General features: G+C 44.9%; 2 protein-coding genes across 2 annotated transcripts; one reads left to right on the top strand and one right to left on the bottom strand.

Annotated features, from left to right (window-relative positions):
- Positions 1-192: 192 nt before the first annotated feature.
- On the top strand, positions 193-8,790 carry LOC113569677 (homeobox protein TGIF2). The gene is made up of 3 exons (XM_026997642.2): positions 193-485; positions 3,585-3,847; positions 4,575-8,790. The coding sequence occupies exons 1-3, from the start codon at positions 467-469 to the stop codon at positions 5,490-5,492; spliced, it is 1,200 nt and encodes a 399-aa protein (XP_026853443.2). The 5' UTR covers positions 193-466; the 3' UTR covers positions 5,493-8,790.
- An 84-nt stretch (positions 8,791-8,874) lies between these two features.
- myl9b (myosin, light chain 9b, regulatory) lies at positions 8,875-13,779 on the bottom strand. The gene is made up of 4 exons (XM_026997621.2): positions 13,673-13,779; positions 10,540-10,741; positions 10,131-10,292; positions 8,875-9,882 (listed from the first exon to the last, which is right to left on the bottom strand). The coding sequence occupies exons 2-4, from the start codon at positions 10,721-10,723 to the stop codon at positions 9,707-9,709; spliced, it is 522 nt and encodes a 173-aa protein (XP_026853422.1). The 5' UTR covers positions 10,724-10,741; positions 13,673-13,779; the 3' UTR covers positions 8,875-9,706.
- Between the last annotated feature and the right edge of the window lie 1,334 nt (positions 13,780-15,113).

Here is a 15,113-nt window from a genome sequence, read left to right on the forward strand (position 1 = left end):
GTATCATTATCGATTCATTTGCGGCAAATCTTTTGGCGGATTCCTTGAAGTAAACGCATCAACTCTTATGTCACTCATAGCGGTGATGACACAGAACTGTCTATAAACAAGCCACGTCTGTGATTGGCTCATCGGTCCACTAGAGGCGGGTTTAGGAACTACTGTCACTGGCAGAATAAGAGTTGGCGTAGCTGTACTGCAGGTAACCTGGACGTATTTGTCAACAAGATTTTATGCGCTCTGTAATATGCGAAGGGAAGGAAACCGATTCGTTAAGAAATTATAGCGCACTTCGGTGTGTCCTACAAAGAGAGGTGTCGAAGAAAGGTTTTGAGTAAAACGAACGTTTGCAATAACACCTTGTCTTGGACGAAAAAGAGCCCCTTGTCACCGTTTCGTCGGAAGCACGCATTTCTTCGCCAAGGAACTTCGAAAGCTGCGGATTTTTTGAACCATCCAACAAAGGATGAAATCTGCCAAAAGAGGTAATTCGAAATTGAGCAAGTTTTATTTGTTCGTAGTGGCCTCCTTTGTGGCCGACGGCTGGCGAAATGCGCGCCACTGTTGGTTTTAAAAGGAATGTGGCTTTTTGTTGGGAGCAAATGCGGCGTGTGTTTGTGTTTGAATGTGGACGCACAGCTAGGTTAGCTGGCTGGCTAGCTAGTGATCTCCAGAGACAAGCATGGTGTCCATCTGGCGCTGCCAAAAAGGACAGTTGTGCGTGTTTAAGAGCGCGGCTGGATGGCTTCTTTGTAGCCACCATCACCGTGGGTGTAAAGCTTTTGATATGATTTTTTTCCTTGTAAACACTGATAAGAAATCAGTGTTTTTTTGTGCCGAATTATAAGTCGTGTTGTATAATGTGGCTAATTTGCTATATCCCGATATTTTGGGTAATTATGTAAAAGATTAATATTTGGGCACAGTTGGGTGAACTAGGAAGCTGGCTGGGTAGCCAGGTATTACATTTGAACTACATTTGAAATTCGAGGGGGTTTTTTGTTTTTGTTTTTTTTGTTAATGGAGGTAGCATGCTAGCTAGCTAACTAGCTCTTGTAACGGAGACAAATTGCTATCATCGGTTGGTTGCACGCCTGGGAAAGTTTGTCGACGTCCCCTGGAGCGTCTTGGCCCTCGTGTTACATGCGTTTGTAACGCTAAAATAGTGCCCTGGAAGTTTCACACGGCAACGTTACTAGTTTGAATTGGCCGCGGAGTTTGATTGTGAATTATTGCTTCAGATACGGTACACGGTATTTGGAAACGAATTCGGTTTAGAAAAGAGTATTAGTTGGCTTATTGTTAAATTCATTAAAACGCAGCCAAACCTTTTTTTAAATCATGTACCTCTGAGACGAGTTCTTGAAAACCCAAAAACCCTTTTAATCAAGACAACTAGTTATCTAGCTAGTTATCTCCGAGTCGTCTGACAGCCGATGATCAATTCCGTAGCGTTAGTTAACTCAGCCCAGCCCCCCGCACCCACAAAACAACTGGCAACCCTTTCATTTAGCCCAGTGTTGCCGTCACATCTTTTCTTTTTCCCCCGCTCCTTTCAAGGCAAACTAGCGTAGCCGACATAACCATCGCGAAATGAGCAAATGTTGGCATCACTCGTTACTGCAACTGCTGAGATTGTTCGCGCGTCGATTGTCATCGTTGCTGTTAACGGAACGGACGCACGTCCGCAACGACGACATCGATACGACAGTAGGCTGCATGTCTGCAGGCGGGAGGGGAGGAAATGCCAGCTTTGTCAATGGAAACGAGCACTAAAACTGCCCAGTGCTTGAGGTGGATACTGCACACACTAAAACTGCTCAGTGCCTGAGATGGATACTGCACACACAATCTTCTTTGTTAGACGGGAACGGAGAAACTCCCACATTTCTAACTGCTCTTAGGGTTCGGGTTACACCAAGGGAGGGAGACAATCTAGACAGCCGCATTTCTGTCGAGTTGTTCGCTGACTACAACAGTTCTCTGGTACTATTCAGCAAAGACTGTGGGGGATTTTTTTGGTTTGTTTTTTTATTATTAAAACTTAAACGTCAAATGTGTGTGGTTTTGTTTTTGTTTTTTAAACTAGTGTTTGGTTGGTTGGTTTGTGTGTTGTTGTTGTTTTTTCTACGCAAGTGCCAAGTGTGACACAGCGCTCGATGTTTGGTAACACACGTAAACATGTAGGTAGGTTGGGTAGAAATCTAGTGTTTATTTTTCTTCTCTAATGGTGAGAATGTTGACTTTAGCCTGGGGTCCTTCCAGCTCATCTGTGCCTCTACTGTGTTCACGACAGACGACCCCCCCCCCCCCCCCCCCCCAAAGCTCATCTAAGCATCTATGCCCTCGTTACTCTTGTCACATTACTGGTGACACCCCCCCCCCCCCCAACACACACACGGTTCTCCTTTACCCTGCTCATAGTACTGGTGTACCCCCCCCCCCCCCCCAGCTTAAGCCTTTTCTATGGTTATGAGAATTGTTCCTAGAACTAAAATGCAAATGAACTTTTCTTGAGTCACAGAGCATTGGGTAGATGCAGGTGGTTTAACTTGGTTATGTTTCTTAACTTCATGCGTTGTTGTTGTGGTTGTTGTTGAATAGAGTTGTGGATTGTTTTCTTTTAGACTAGTCCTAAAGTGAAACAGTTGCTGGTTTTCACCCAAGGTTGATGTGGGGGGAGCCTTGCATAGTCTGATAGTTTTTCAGATTGGTTGAGGGGATTCAAAGATTAAGCCTAGGACATGATGGGGAGGAAATGAAAGGGTGGCTAGATGAACTCCCACCCACCTCTGAAGAGAGTTTGCCTTGACTAAGGTAATCATTATCCCAGCGCTTAAGATGCCTTCTTTGAGCCTTTGTGAGAATACTCCTTCCACCCAGTCATATTCAGTGCCAAATGTTATTTCTACTTCTAGACATTCTTACAGAATTGTTTCATCACTAATACCCCTTTTAACAGTTCTTACTCGTGGGTTTTATGGATCATAGTTGAAACTCCTCTGAAATATCCTGACCCGAAGCTGCTTTTTTTTTTCCTGAAGTTAGGGTGTTTCCATATCTGATCTGGTATTCCCTTGGACTATAATTGAAAGGGGATGACTTTGGTCTCCCAATCATTGTCATGGGCAGCTTGAAGCTATGTCTTAAGATAAAAAAAAAAATTTGATCAAGGACACAATGTCTGCCAGTATTCATTGAGCACACTCTTGTGTTGTGGAGTTTGTTAAAAGCCTTGAATACCATGATGTACTAAACTTACCATCTTTGTTGTTTTCATTGCATGACTAGATTATGGTATTTATGACTCATCCCTTAGTTGGAATATTGCCATATTCTCTGTGTAATAGAATTACTACCATCTATGGAGTCATAGCAAATATCTACCCAAAGGGAACTCGGACCATGCAAGCAGGTGTGTTTAAAATGGATGCATCCATGTTGGCATTACCCAAGATAATGGAGGAAAAGCAAATCCGCTCCCTTGTTTCCTCCAGCCAGCTTAAAGCACATGCTTCCCCCGTCCTGTCCCATGTGGTTTAATTTGAAGCTAATGAAATCCCCTGTTGCCTTGGTTCCCGCAGCCTTTGAAGAGGAGCACGGCGGTGAGCCAGAGCTATCCGCCATGTCGGACAGTGACCCGTGCGAGGACGACGGTTACCCGCTCAGCTTTTCCAACAGTGCAGCAGGAGCATGTGGCTCCGCAAAACGTCGTCGCCGCGGAAACCTGCCCAAGGAATCCGTTCAAATTCTGAGGAGTTGGCTATACGAACATCGCCTCAACGCCTACCCCTCTGAGCAGGAGAAGCTCAGCCTGTCGGGGCAGACCAACCTCTCCATTTCACAGGTGAGCATTAAAATGCCGTTATATCGGTCATCTCATCACAGAACACCCGTTGTTTGGTCACGCCTCCTCTCTCTGTGACTCGCACTGATTAGAGTTGCATCATGTTCTGTCCTTGACTGAGTATCAGGAGCTGTGTGCTGCTGTCAGTGTGTGGGAATGTAGGCAGTGAGGCCTTCACCCTGTGGCTTTCCATATTTTCCTCTATTAGAGCCAGCTGTTTGTAAGCCTGCAGTTTGCTGTGCCACCACTAGAGGGCTCTGCAGCAAGACATCATCACAAGTTCTTATTACTCCGTGATATAGCCACTTGAGTGCAGTTGTGGCTCAGAAAATAGCTGGGTAGAGGCTAGTTGCATCAATGAGTTATCATGGCATATCTGAGGCTCTGTCATGGGGGATCTTCCTGTTGCACACATCACTGCTTTTCACTCACTGCAGTGAAGGTGACTGCTAAGCCGAGCCTTCCTAAGGAAGGGATATAGTTTATAAACCCAAGAAGCACCAATATCATTGAGAATGAAAAAACATTTCACCTTGAGCACATTAATTATAATGGTCAAATTATATAAGTCCTCAGTTAATCTTATAATTGTCTCATAAAAAAAAAGCTCAATTTTATTCTTGTTCCTCGGTGATGGCATATTTCTGAGGTGCTGATCAGTCAGTATGCTGCCCACAGTTGTACTAAACAGTTTTCTGGTATGTGATTGTTGTGTTCCTCCCATCAGATCTGTAACTGGTTCATCAATGCTCGGAGACGACTGCTTCCCGACCTCCTCAGGAAGGACGGCAGAGACCCCACTCAGTTCACCATCTCCCGCCGCGCCGCCAAGTCAGACAGCCGCTCGGTTGGGTCTGCCTCCCCGGACCACACCTCCCCTCCCTCTGTCTCTACATCCCGGCCTGCCGTTATCCTGCCTGCCCCTGCTCTGGACCTAAGCCTGTTGGGAAACACGGCAACTGCCATCTTGGCCGGAGCCGGCTGTCTGATGGGACCCAGCGTGCAGGGCCATGACGGGGGCGTCCAGGCCCTCATGCAAATGGACACCCAGTGCTTCCTTAAAAGGGGAGGCCTGGCTGGCTCCCCTGACCCCAGCCTAACCGCCATCGTCGCCCCTTCCTCCGGCAGCCCGAGCCTGGGAGGGGTGAGCCCTACCGGGGTGCTGTTCAACACACCGCCGCCTACCCCCCCAGAGCTCTGCCCCCACGATTTCAGCGACCTGAAGCTACTGGTGGAGGCAGCTCTGCAGAGGGCTGCCGAGCAGGAGAGCCAGAGGCAGAAGGAGCAGGCGTCCCCAGCCACGGCACCTTCTGCTAGCTCAGGGCAGGAAGCACAGCAGGATCACCTGCAGGCGGATGGCAGAAGCACCAGCCCCGGGGTGGCTTCCCAAAGCCCAGCCTCTGGCCCGAACCTGGAGGGGAAGGCTGTTCTCCCTGTGTCCGTGCCGGTGCTGAGCACCCCGGCTCCAGTTGGAGAACCCAGCGTGAACCTGCCCGTGGTGCCGCAGAGGCTCGCGGGAGCTGTGACCTTCCAGCCCAGCGGCGTGTGGAGCGTGGTCAGAGCAGCCAGCCCGTCTCCGAGCAGTGTCTCGCACTCCTGGAGCTCACAGCATGTGCTTCATACAGTCAGGGAAACGGTGAACTGAAAGGAGACCCACTACAGGATGTGTGCGTGTGTTCATGTGTCCATTCGCAAACGTTTGCAAGAGACAAAAAGCAGCAGCTAAAAAAACGGCTTTCCCTTTTAACCATGTAATGAATGCAGCTGCTCTGCTGTGGACTGTTTAAGGTTGTCCAGATAATTTTAGATGAGGACCATCTGTTCTTTTGACAGTGATGTTGCGGTTGACTTCTTTTGCTACAGTCTATGCGCTCTACAGGTTGTTGAGCGCTCGCGGTTTCCCAGTTGGCAACTAAACTTTCTTCCCATTGTTGATGGGACACAAACACCATATAGAGCAAAGGATTAGGGTTTGTTTTGTGACCTTTTTAAAAAAAAAATAATTTTATAATTTCACTACATTAAATGTGTTTGGGGTCCTTTTATATCAGTATAACATTTGGGTCTGAAAGGGGAAGGAACCGTTGAAGACCTCGTACCAAGGCAACTTTCTCCTTGAAGGAAAACACTAGATGGGCATTTTTAGGTGGGGGAGGGTGTATGGTTGTGGGGTTTGGGTTTTTTTTGGTTTTGTTTTTTTCTTGTTCGTTTTAACCACCAGCGGTTTATCACCAATGTCCACAGATACCAGCAGAGCTAATGTAGTTTAAAACTGTGGATGCACACCTCCAGTGTTACGTAGAACTCTGTGCTCTTTGACTGGTCGGCACGATGCTTCGATCAGTATGGTTCATGTTTTGCTTTCAGGACTTGCATTGGGAGTTTATGCCAGTGGCCTTGCTCAGTATTTGCCTTAGAAATTGCTCAAAGTTCTTCTTGTACTCAAGAACCGTGCTTAGCCTGCCTTTGCCTGTCCACACCACTGTTCTGTCTTAGGTAATTAGACTATTATGTAGCATGGCTAACTAATTTTGTGAGATTCTTGAATGCTCATCAAGGACCAGCATGCTTAGTGTTGGGTCACCGGTGCATTTGTACGTCTGTGCCGAATAGAAACTCCAGGCTGGTCTCGGATTTGAATCTGCTCAGCCTAAGGCTAGGCTTAGCCTGGCTCCTGAAACCCCTCACACGGTGTAGCCTCGTACATTTAATTTTAATACCTCATTCCAGTTGCCTGAATGCACTGCAGATGAGATCACCGCTTCCAAACATTAGTTTTAATAAAACGGCATCTTCTCTTGTGTTTTGCGGATCACGTTGGACATTCTGCACTTTATTTCTTTTGTAGGTCTCATGTTGGCAGTGCTTCAAAACCTAAACACCAGCCCGCTGACCCTGCTCACTCAGCACACAGTCCTAGAGAGTTCCTTCTTCTAAATCCCTGTTGTTAATGTGTGTGTGATGCCCATATGCTGTGTGTTTGGATGCAAAAGCTGGGTGAGGGGCTACAGATAGGCCCACAGCACACGCCGCTCCTCCAGCTGCAGGCGGGGCTGCACTGGCCCCACTACCACGGAGCAGGGCGCTTGAGGGAGCGCCAGGGTTCCCTTCCCGTTGCCGCCATGCTTTTCCGGTTCATGGTTTTCCAGGGCACCAGAGTGGTAGTTTTCATGCAGGCTCCCGTGAAGTGTGCACGTGTGTGAGTGACAGAGGGAGAGGGATGGCATAAGGGAGAAGAGTGAGGTGTTTGTTACAGTGATCAATATGTGGACGGCTGAAGACGCGCCCTCATGGGTTGCTGTGAACAGGTTTTGTGTTTCAGCAGTAATCGGCTTGTACGTCCATTTAGACTCTGCTGTTGTCCTAGAGCTTGCCTTTTAAACCTGTAGTCATAGGGTGGGGGAATGCATCTGTTTTGCAAAGCACCCTTGAATGGTGCTCATTGTTTAAAAGGGGTGTTCTGCGCAAAGCCGCAATATGGCCGCTAAAGTGGACGTGATGCCGTAGCCTGCAGTCCTGAAGGACTGGGTGGAGGTGGTACTTTCAGGGCACGCCTGCACGCACGCGCAAATGTGAAAGGCTGAACTTGACAGATGAACTGCAGTCTGTGCTAGTTGGCATATTCTTGAAGTATTCCTCTGGGGATGGATGGATGGATTGATGGATGGTTGGATCGGAGTAAGGGACATGAGCACAGTTGCAGCAGTGTTTCTCCTTACAGTCCTGCTTCACAGCCTTGCTGGGTGGTGGTGGTTCTCTTCACCCCAGCTTTTTGCTGGTGCCATTTCTTTCTTTGGTCATAGTTTCCATGAAACTGTTATGTATTGTTGCAGATGTCACATTTTGGCCCTGACTTTTAAAAAAAATAAAAATAAATTTGCGTGTGGCTTTTTTTTTTTTTTTTTTTTTTTTTAAATCTTTATCATGTGCGATTGCACCAGTGCAGGCATTAGGCATATGTGTTCAATACATATTACCTATTGTGGTGCCCTTTTCTTGTAACTTTTTTTTTATGGTTTTCCAATCTAAGCTAACTTAGTGCTGAAGTCATGTAATGCTTACCTGTAATGAACTACTACTAGTTTTTTTGTTAGTTTGCTTGTTTTTTTGGGGGGTGGGGGGGTTTCCACCTCTGGCTGTCTGATTTATGGTATTGTTTCAGGAAGCAGGTCTTTTAAATCAGTACTGTTTTTTGATGTCTGTTCATATTCTGCAGTACTGAACCATTTCAGTCTGTCATCATGTTCTTGTTTGTCTCTCAGGTTGGGGTGGCGTTTTTGTTTTTGTTTTTGTTTTCCTGTCGTCTGGTGGTCCGGTTCTGAGCCGGTGGGCTGGATACTGAGAGGAGTAGGGTTGAGCTCAGTAATGTGCTAGGACGCAGCTTCCGGCCCAGTATCCCACATAAAACGGCTTTGATCTCCATTTAACTAAACGATAAAACCGGTATTTAAAACCACTACTTCTAAAAACCACTGTGAGCATTCCGTCATTTTCTGCATTACTGGAACAGTGATGAGGCTGGATGTGTATGTATATTTTTTAAAGATGCTATATTTTTCCACTTCTGTAGAACGACTGATGTTAATATTCTAGACACTGTGTCTATTTAGTTGAGAATGGATCTTGTAGATGCCGATGTAAAATGCATGTAAATATCTACTGGGTCAGGTTTGTCTTTACTTCTAGTTTTTACTAAATATATCAAATGTGTAGCGCGCTCTCTCTATATGACCAAATGCATTAAGATGGATGTAAATATCTTTTTGTTTCCTACATTTCATGTATGAGTATCAAGTAAATGAGTATGGACAATGAGCTTGGCCTTTGTGCCTTACCTGAGAACAAGGGACTCTTCCCAGCATTTTCTAGAAGACTTTGGACTAGTCTGTGCAATATCTGCCTTATGATGTGTGGTTGCCTGCACCCCACCCCCCCCCCCTTTTTTTTTTTTTCTTCTTTTTTTTTTTTTTTTTTTTACCAAACATTTCAGAGTAATAAAAGTAAATTCATACAAAATTGGACATATATGGTATCCGTTCCTTTTAAACAGGGTTATTAATTTTAATAGAAGTGAGTTTTCACAGCCAGGTCTGTAACAACGAGATATGTGCCAAATGAAATACAATGAGGCATTCATTTCCCTTCAGTTTTAAAATATGAAAAGTAACTTTTGATATCTTCCATTCAAGCATTTTGAAGTTTCACACAGGTCGACATACATGCTTATGTATTCGCAGCCTGAAGGCATCAAAGGTTTCTTATGGACTCCAAATTTATGTTTCAAAACTTTTGCTGATTTGGTAGTCTTCATTTCATGACACAGTTCTTTGCATGCGCACACTTGCCTCAGGCCACTGGAATCCTTTTAAAAAATGATTCATTCAGGCTGCAGTCACCAGGGGAGGACGGAGCTGACCTCACTGGTTTTGGTCATCACACCCAACTACAGTTTCTTCTCAACATAAAAATGAGGTTACATTTTCCTCTGAGCTGCAAAAGTACCCCAGTCAATCTCATATTTCTTATAAATGAATTCTCACTGGACAGTGTTAAATGTAACAAGGGTTTTGTATTTTGCTGACATTACTTCTTTATGATATATAAATTCTTTAATTATTTTGCAAATAACTCCATAGAAATGTAGTGTCCATACAGAAAAACAAGCCTATGGATTACAGAATTCTTTTAACAGACAAGAATATTTAGACACACACATGCCCTTGTAACAACTGAATCTAAATTAATGTCTTATTTGTACTTATTTTATCATTATCAGGGTGGATGATGACAATAATTCTTCATTTGTCCCCTTCCTGCTTATATACACACTATTCTGCAGCCAACCCTGAGACTAAGGGCTTAGATATCATCCTTGTCCTTGGCCCCGTGTTTGAGGATACGAGTGAACTCGGCGTAGTTGAAGTTCCCTTTCTTGTCGATAGGAGCCTCCCTGAAGAGCTCATCCACCTCTTCGTCAGTAAAGCGATCCCCCATAGTGGTCAGCAGCTCCCGCAGGTGATCCTCATGAATGACGCCTGCGTGGGAGGAGGGAGAGCTTTAGCCAGGCTGGGGAAGGTGCCCTGTGCACCTTCCTTCTCATCCTTCCTGTGGAAAGCACTCAGCATAATGACCCTGCTCTCTTAAATGGCAGCATGAGTAAACCCTTCTAAATAAAGGTTATGTTGGACAACACCTCTCCAAACCAGAGGCCAGATTGCCATCGTCCGTCACATCCGTGGAGGTGACGCTTTGTGCCTGAAGCTGATCGTCAGGTTTAGCTCACCGGAACCCTCCTCGTCGAAGCAGGCGAAGGCGTTCCTGATCACGTCCTCAGGGTCGGTTCCGTTCAGCCGCTCGCCGAACATGGTGAGGAACATGGTGAAGTTGATGGGACCAGGGGCCTCGCTCATCATACCCTCTAAGTAATCATCTGATGGGTTTTTACCTGCACACAGGTGAGGGCAAACACATGAGATCAAAACAGGGGTCATAAATCATTAATCGGGCAGAAACGTATGGACACGGCTTCTGGTAGCAGCTGTCCGGCTAGTCCTTTATGAGAGCAACTATCAATACAGTCAGTCTGTTAGAAGCAAGCTTGAAATGAGAGATGAGGTCAGAAAATCCCACAGGCTCTTCCATACCACATGCATCCATGTAGTACAATTCCAGGCACGACGTTACCGACTTACCCAAGGAGGCCAACATGTCATGCAGATCCTCCTTGTCAATGAATCCATCCCTATTCTGGTCGATCATGTTGAAAGCCTCCTTGAATTCCTGGATCTGTGACTGGTCGAACATGGCAAACACGTTTGAGGTGGCTCTCTGGGGCCTCTTCTTGGTGGTTTTCCCCTTGGCTCGCTTGCTGGACATGGTGACGCCTGGCTGGACCTGGGAGAGAGAAACAGGAATGCTGTAGCAGCCAACCACGTAAGGTCCAATCCCAGCGCTCCAACTGACTTTAATAAATTTGATTCCACACGTAGATACCAGCGCTTAAAAGCAAGTACAGCTTTTTGTTAGGTAACCTACTGTTGTCCACGGCACGGGCTTCAGCCTGTGACTGGTGGGATGGTGAAAGAGGAAACGGACTATGGGGCATGCCGTGGAATGCTGTCTCTGTTCCAAACCACAACACCAATCCTTCTGGGAATTTTTAGGTGATATCACCGCTACTCATGTAGCCATGACCTGAAGCCAGTGCAGTCATGTGCAGATTACAGTGGCATCAGTAAAATGCCTGTTACTGCCTCAACCATGCAGCTAGACAGCACCTGCTGTGGAAGACTGTGTGTGTGTGTGTGTGTGTGTGTGTGTGTGTGTGTGTGTGTATGTGTGTGTGTATGTGCGCGCATACAGGTAAGCAGAGAGGCACTTTGTCTCTCTTGTTTGTAAAGAAATAACATTTTTTAAAACCCTAGCTTTTTGTATGATAGATTGCAGTGGACTGTTTTGTTATTTGAAAAAAAAAAAGTATTGCCATTGGCTCTGTGTGTGTGTGTGTCCCGCTCCATTTGGGCGTTAGCTTACATATGCCCATACAGGAAGGATGCATGGTCAATAATGTGTCTGTTCACAGTTCAACACAGCCCACACCAAATGTACATTATGTACATAATGACTCATTAAGTACCCCATATCCACAGATAAACCGCTATTCTATGAACAACATTCCTTTGCATTCATTCTCTCTTTTATATTCCAGGACTTTGTTTCCTGTGTGAATTCCTGCCCAGGAGTCATGTTTCAGTCCAGTCCCAGTTCAGTTCAGTCCAGTCCCTGCCTAAAATAATCCTTTACAATGTCAATACAACAACAAAAACAAAAAAACATGCCCTGTCTGCCCACAGCTACTGTGACAATATCCACAGACAACAAGCAAGTGTCTGCAAACATGGGGATGCAACCCACTCCAAGCTTTCACTATAATACGGTTTCTCCGCTTCTCTCACACATGTGCCTATTTCAATAAAGGGAGAGAGATCCGTGCCTGACAGTGGAAACCAGCTATGACTCATAATGTATGAGAAGGCCATGTGCTGTGGATGGGAATGGGTAATGCATAATGCAGGGACTAACACACTAGCAAAGAGAAAGTGAGGTCATGTCCATCAAATGTGATGAGTGCATGTAACAACAGCTATTTGTGTCACATATTGTAACTTCAAAGGCATTTAAGGACGTCCTGTTAGCGAGCAGTATGCTTTTTATGAACCGAGACACCGGTGAAGGAGGGAGCGACGCTGACCACAAACACAAGGAACATTCATGTCCAATCTTACGCGAGCTTTTGGTACGGCCACTTCAGCAGTCAGGCAGCAATCATTCATTTTCTTTTCCAAACATCCACTAAAGACTTAATAAAGGCTTCTTATCTCAGTATCACCTGCTATATAAAATAAGCAAATGCTTAGAAAGGCCAGGTCTCCACGAACCTTATTCAGCATGAACATTTTTTTCCTTTGGTTGACTGACGTGCGCCTCTTCCAGTGGGGTAAATAAAGCAGCTACAATGATTTTCAGACCACCACTTCAGAAGGGCTGCGGTTGAAATCTTGCTCTCTGCTCTGTTAAAGATAGACTTACTCCCCACTGGGTTAGTGCCCTGCTTCACTTTCTTTGGATTATTTTCTGTCATTAATTTTGCTTGCACTGGCAACTCATTCCAGTTCACGGCATAGCACAAGGCTAAATTGCCAGCTCTCCTACAAACTCAGGTAGCTACAAACAAGGGTCTGTCTGGCTCGGTTACTATCTGGTTTAAAAGCAGACACAAACATTCAAAATAAAAATCCCTCAGCATTGCACATTCTTTTTCCAATACCGTTTCCCAGGGTTCTAATGCTACAGGAATCATGTTGGTGGGAGAAATTAATCTTACCAAGAGCTTCCACAATTGCCTTTTACTTCAGAGAACTGAACATTGCATTTGGCTCTCATGTAAAAAGGTAATAGTAATCACCTTGATTGAGGAAGCAAAGAAATAACGTAGAGGTACAGGGGGAAAGTTCTATATAGACAAAGATGATAACTTGGTTAGTCATAATTTAGTATTGTCTGTTATGATTATTTCCCTAATGACTTTTGATTTTGAGATGCGTTTCTTTTCATTAAACTATTTTTTAATAAATCAATGTTTTTGAGAAATGACTCCCATCTTCACTTCAGGCCTTTTGAACTTTGAACCCAGCTAATTCTGGGGACAACAAACATTAGGCTACACACTGGCTGAAGTCAATAACAGAAGAAAAAAACACACACTTTTCCAGAAGGAAAAAGGAATCTGTCAGATTTGTTAAAAGTCTCCTTCAGAGCAGCTTTTTGGGCCCTGCAGTTCACAGAAGTGAAAGCGCTTCTCACTTTATGCGTCATCCAGGTGAGGAGAACTGCTGCAAGCAGCGGTGAGAGACCACGAGCAAATGATGGAACATGCCCGGCCTCCACTGGCCCCACAATGCCACACACACAGGCTGGTATCGCAACTAATCCGTTATATGGACAGCATGTACTGAGGGCAGTCAGAACAGGTCAGAGAGCTGGAGAAATTCTTGCCTGTAATCTGCTCTAAGGGAGCCAAAACCATAACTGTCCATCTCTCCCACACACCCAAGTTCAGCTGTGCTCACCCTCTGCTCCGAACTCTTCTAAATGGAACTGACCATGAACTAGATTTCTCTGGAACTACATAACTGAACACACGTCAGCAAGCTTTATCCATCACAGCCAATGGCAACGACAGTGGAGTGCTTTGCATACTACAGACCATCTCTGCTAAATAACACACATGTAAATGCCATAACAAGGTAGGAAAGCACTACTCACCTTGTCTTCAGGTGATTTTCCCACTAGGCTTTGAGAGATGTCTGTGGTGCAGAGGGAGGGAAGCAGGCACGCACTCTCTACAAAAGTTTGTTTAAACCATCAGTTTAGTATTGCACCCCTCCCATTTGCCTTCGACCAATCAGGGGCCCCGGTTTTCCCAAATGGGGCTGGCCTAACATAGGGATTTAGCCATATAAGGGAAAAGAATGCGCAGGCTGTGGCTTGCGCCTCTATCTGTACACCACAGAATGGGATAAGCAGGAATGGGGCCTTATTGACAGAAACATAGATAAGGCTGGCCTTATTTAGAAAAAAAAGTCAGGCTTTTGTGTGTGTGTGTCTCTCTCTTTCTTCTATGTGTGTGGTGTGGGAGGGTGGGGACATGGGAGATGCTAAGAAGATACTAATAGTTATTAGTTAATATTACTGAAGCACACTGCTGTCCCCAAAAGTGGTTAAACACTCCTTAAATAGGCAGCAAGACAATGACCAAGTATTCTGAATGTGAATTCTCCCAATCATGATTTTACTGAACCATGTTTCAGTTATTGATCCAGTCCTCTGTTCTCTGTCCTCTGCTCCTACTTGAATACCTTGCTTGTCTTCTGAATGCACTTGTTTCACAATTGTTCCATGTTACGTTTTTTCAACTTTGTAGCTTTTACTGTAGCCAATACATTTGATACTGTGTGTGCTTATTAGGATTGTATTCAGTGAGAATATAGGAATAAGCAGAAAGAGGAGAGAGAGAGAGAGAGAGAGAGAGAGAGAGAGAGAGAGAGAGAGAGAGAGAGAGAGAGAGAGAGAGAGAGAAAGAAAGAAAGAAAGGTTTTTCTGTGACAATTTACCTGATGTTTGAATGGGTCACATTTTCTAGTTAGAGGTTTACACACATTAAATAATGTTAGGCCTATCAGATATCACTGAAAAGAGTTTGCTGTAGCCTGTTTAAAGTATTAGAAGAAGAGTGTTTACACAGCGTTTAAACAGTGGCCATGCCAGTAATAGGAAGGTCTGCTATTCCACAATAAGCACAGGACTGGGTGCTCAGCATAGCAGAACGGTATCCTACTCAGTCCCTCATTACATCAAAGAGATCAAAGATGGAGATACCAAAAAAGCCCAGTCTACATCTACAACCTGTAGCCAAATTTGTAAAAATGTTTTTTTAATGATAATAATATAAATATTGTAAAACATTTTTTAGTGAAATTGAACAGTAATTCCACAGGATATGTTGTATATTGCACAAAGGTAGCTATTGTAGAAATAATTATTGCACAGTATCTGTGTTCACTATAAGGATAAGGTGCTTTAGTACAGATCTTAGTACAGTGTGTAGAGTTCAGTGTGTAGAGTTCAGTTCTTTATGGAGTTCAGTTGTTTTTAAAATTTGGTTCTTTCAGTGCCAAGGTCAGTGTGGTGATAGCCTTTGGGTAGA

The sequence above is a fragment of the Electrophorus electricus genome, chromosome 3, assembly GCF_013358815.1.
Source record: "Electrophorus electricus isolate fEleEle1 chromosome 3, fEleEle1.pri, whole genome shotgun sequence".
NCBI lineage: Eukaryota > Metazoa > Chordata > Actinopteri > Gymnotiformes > Gymnotidae > Electrophorus > Electrophorus electricus.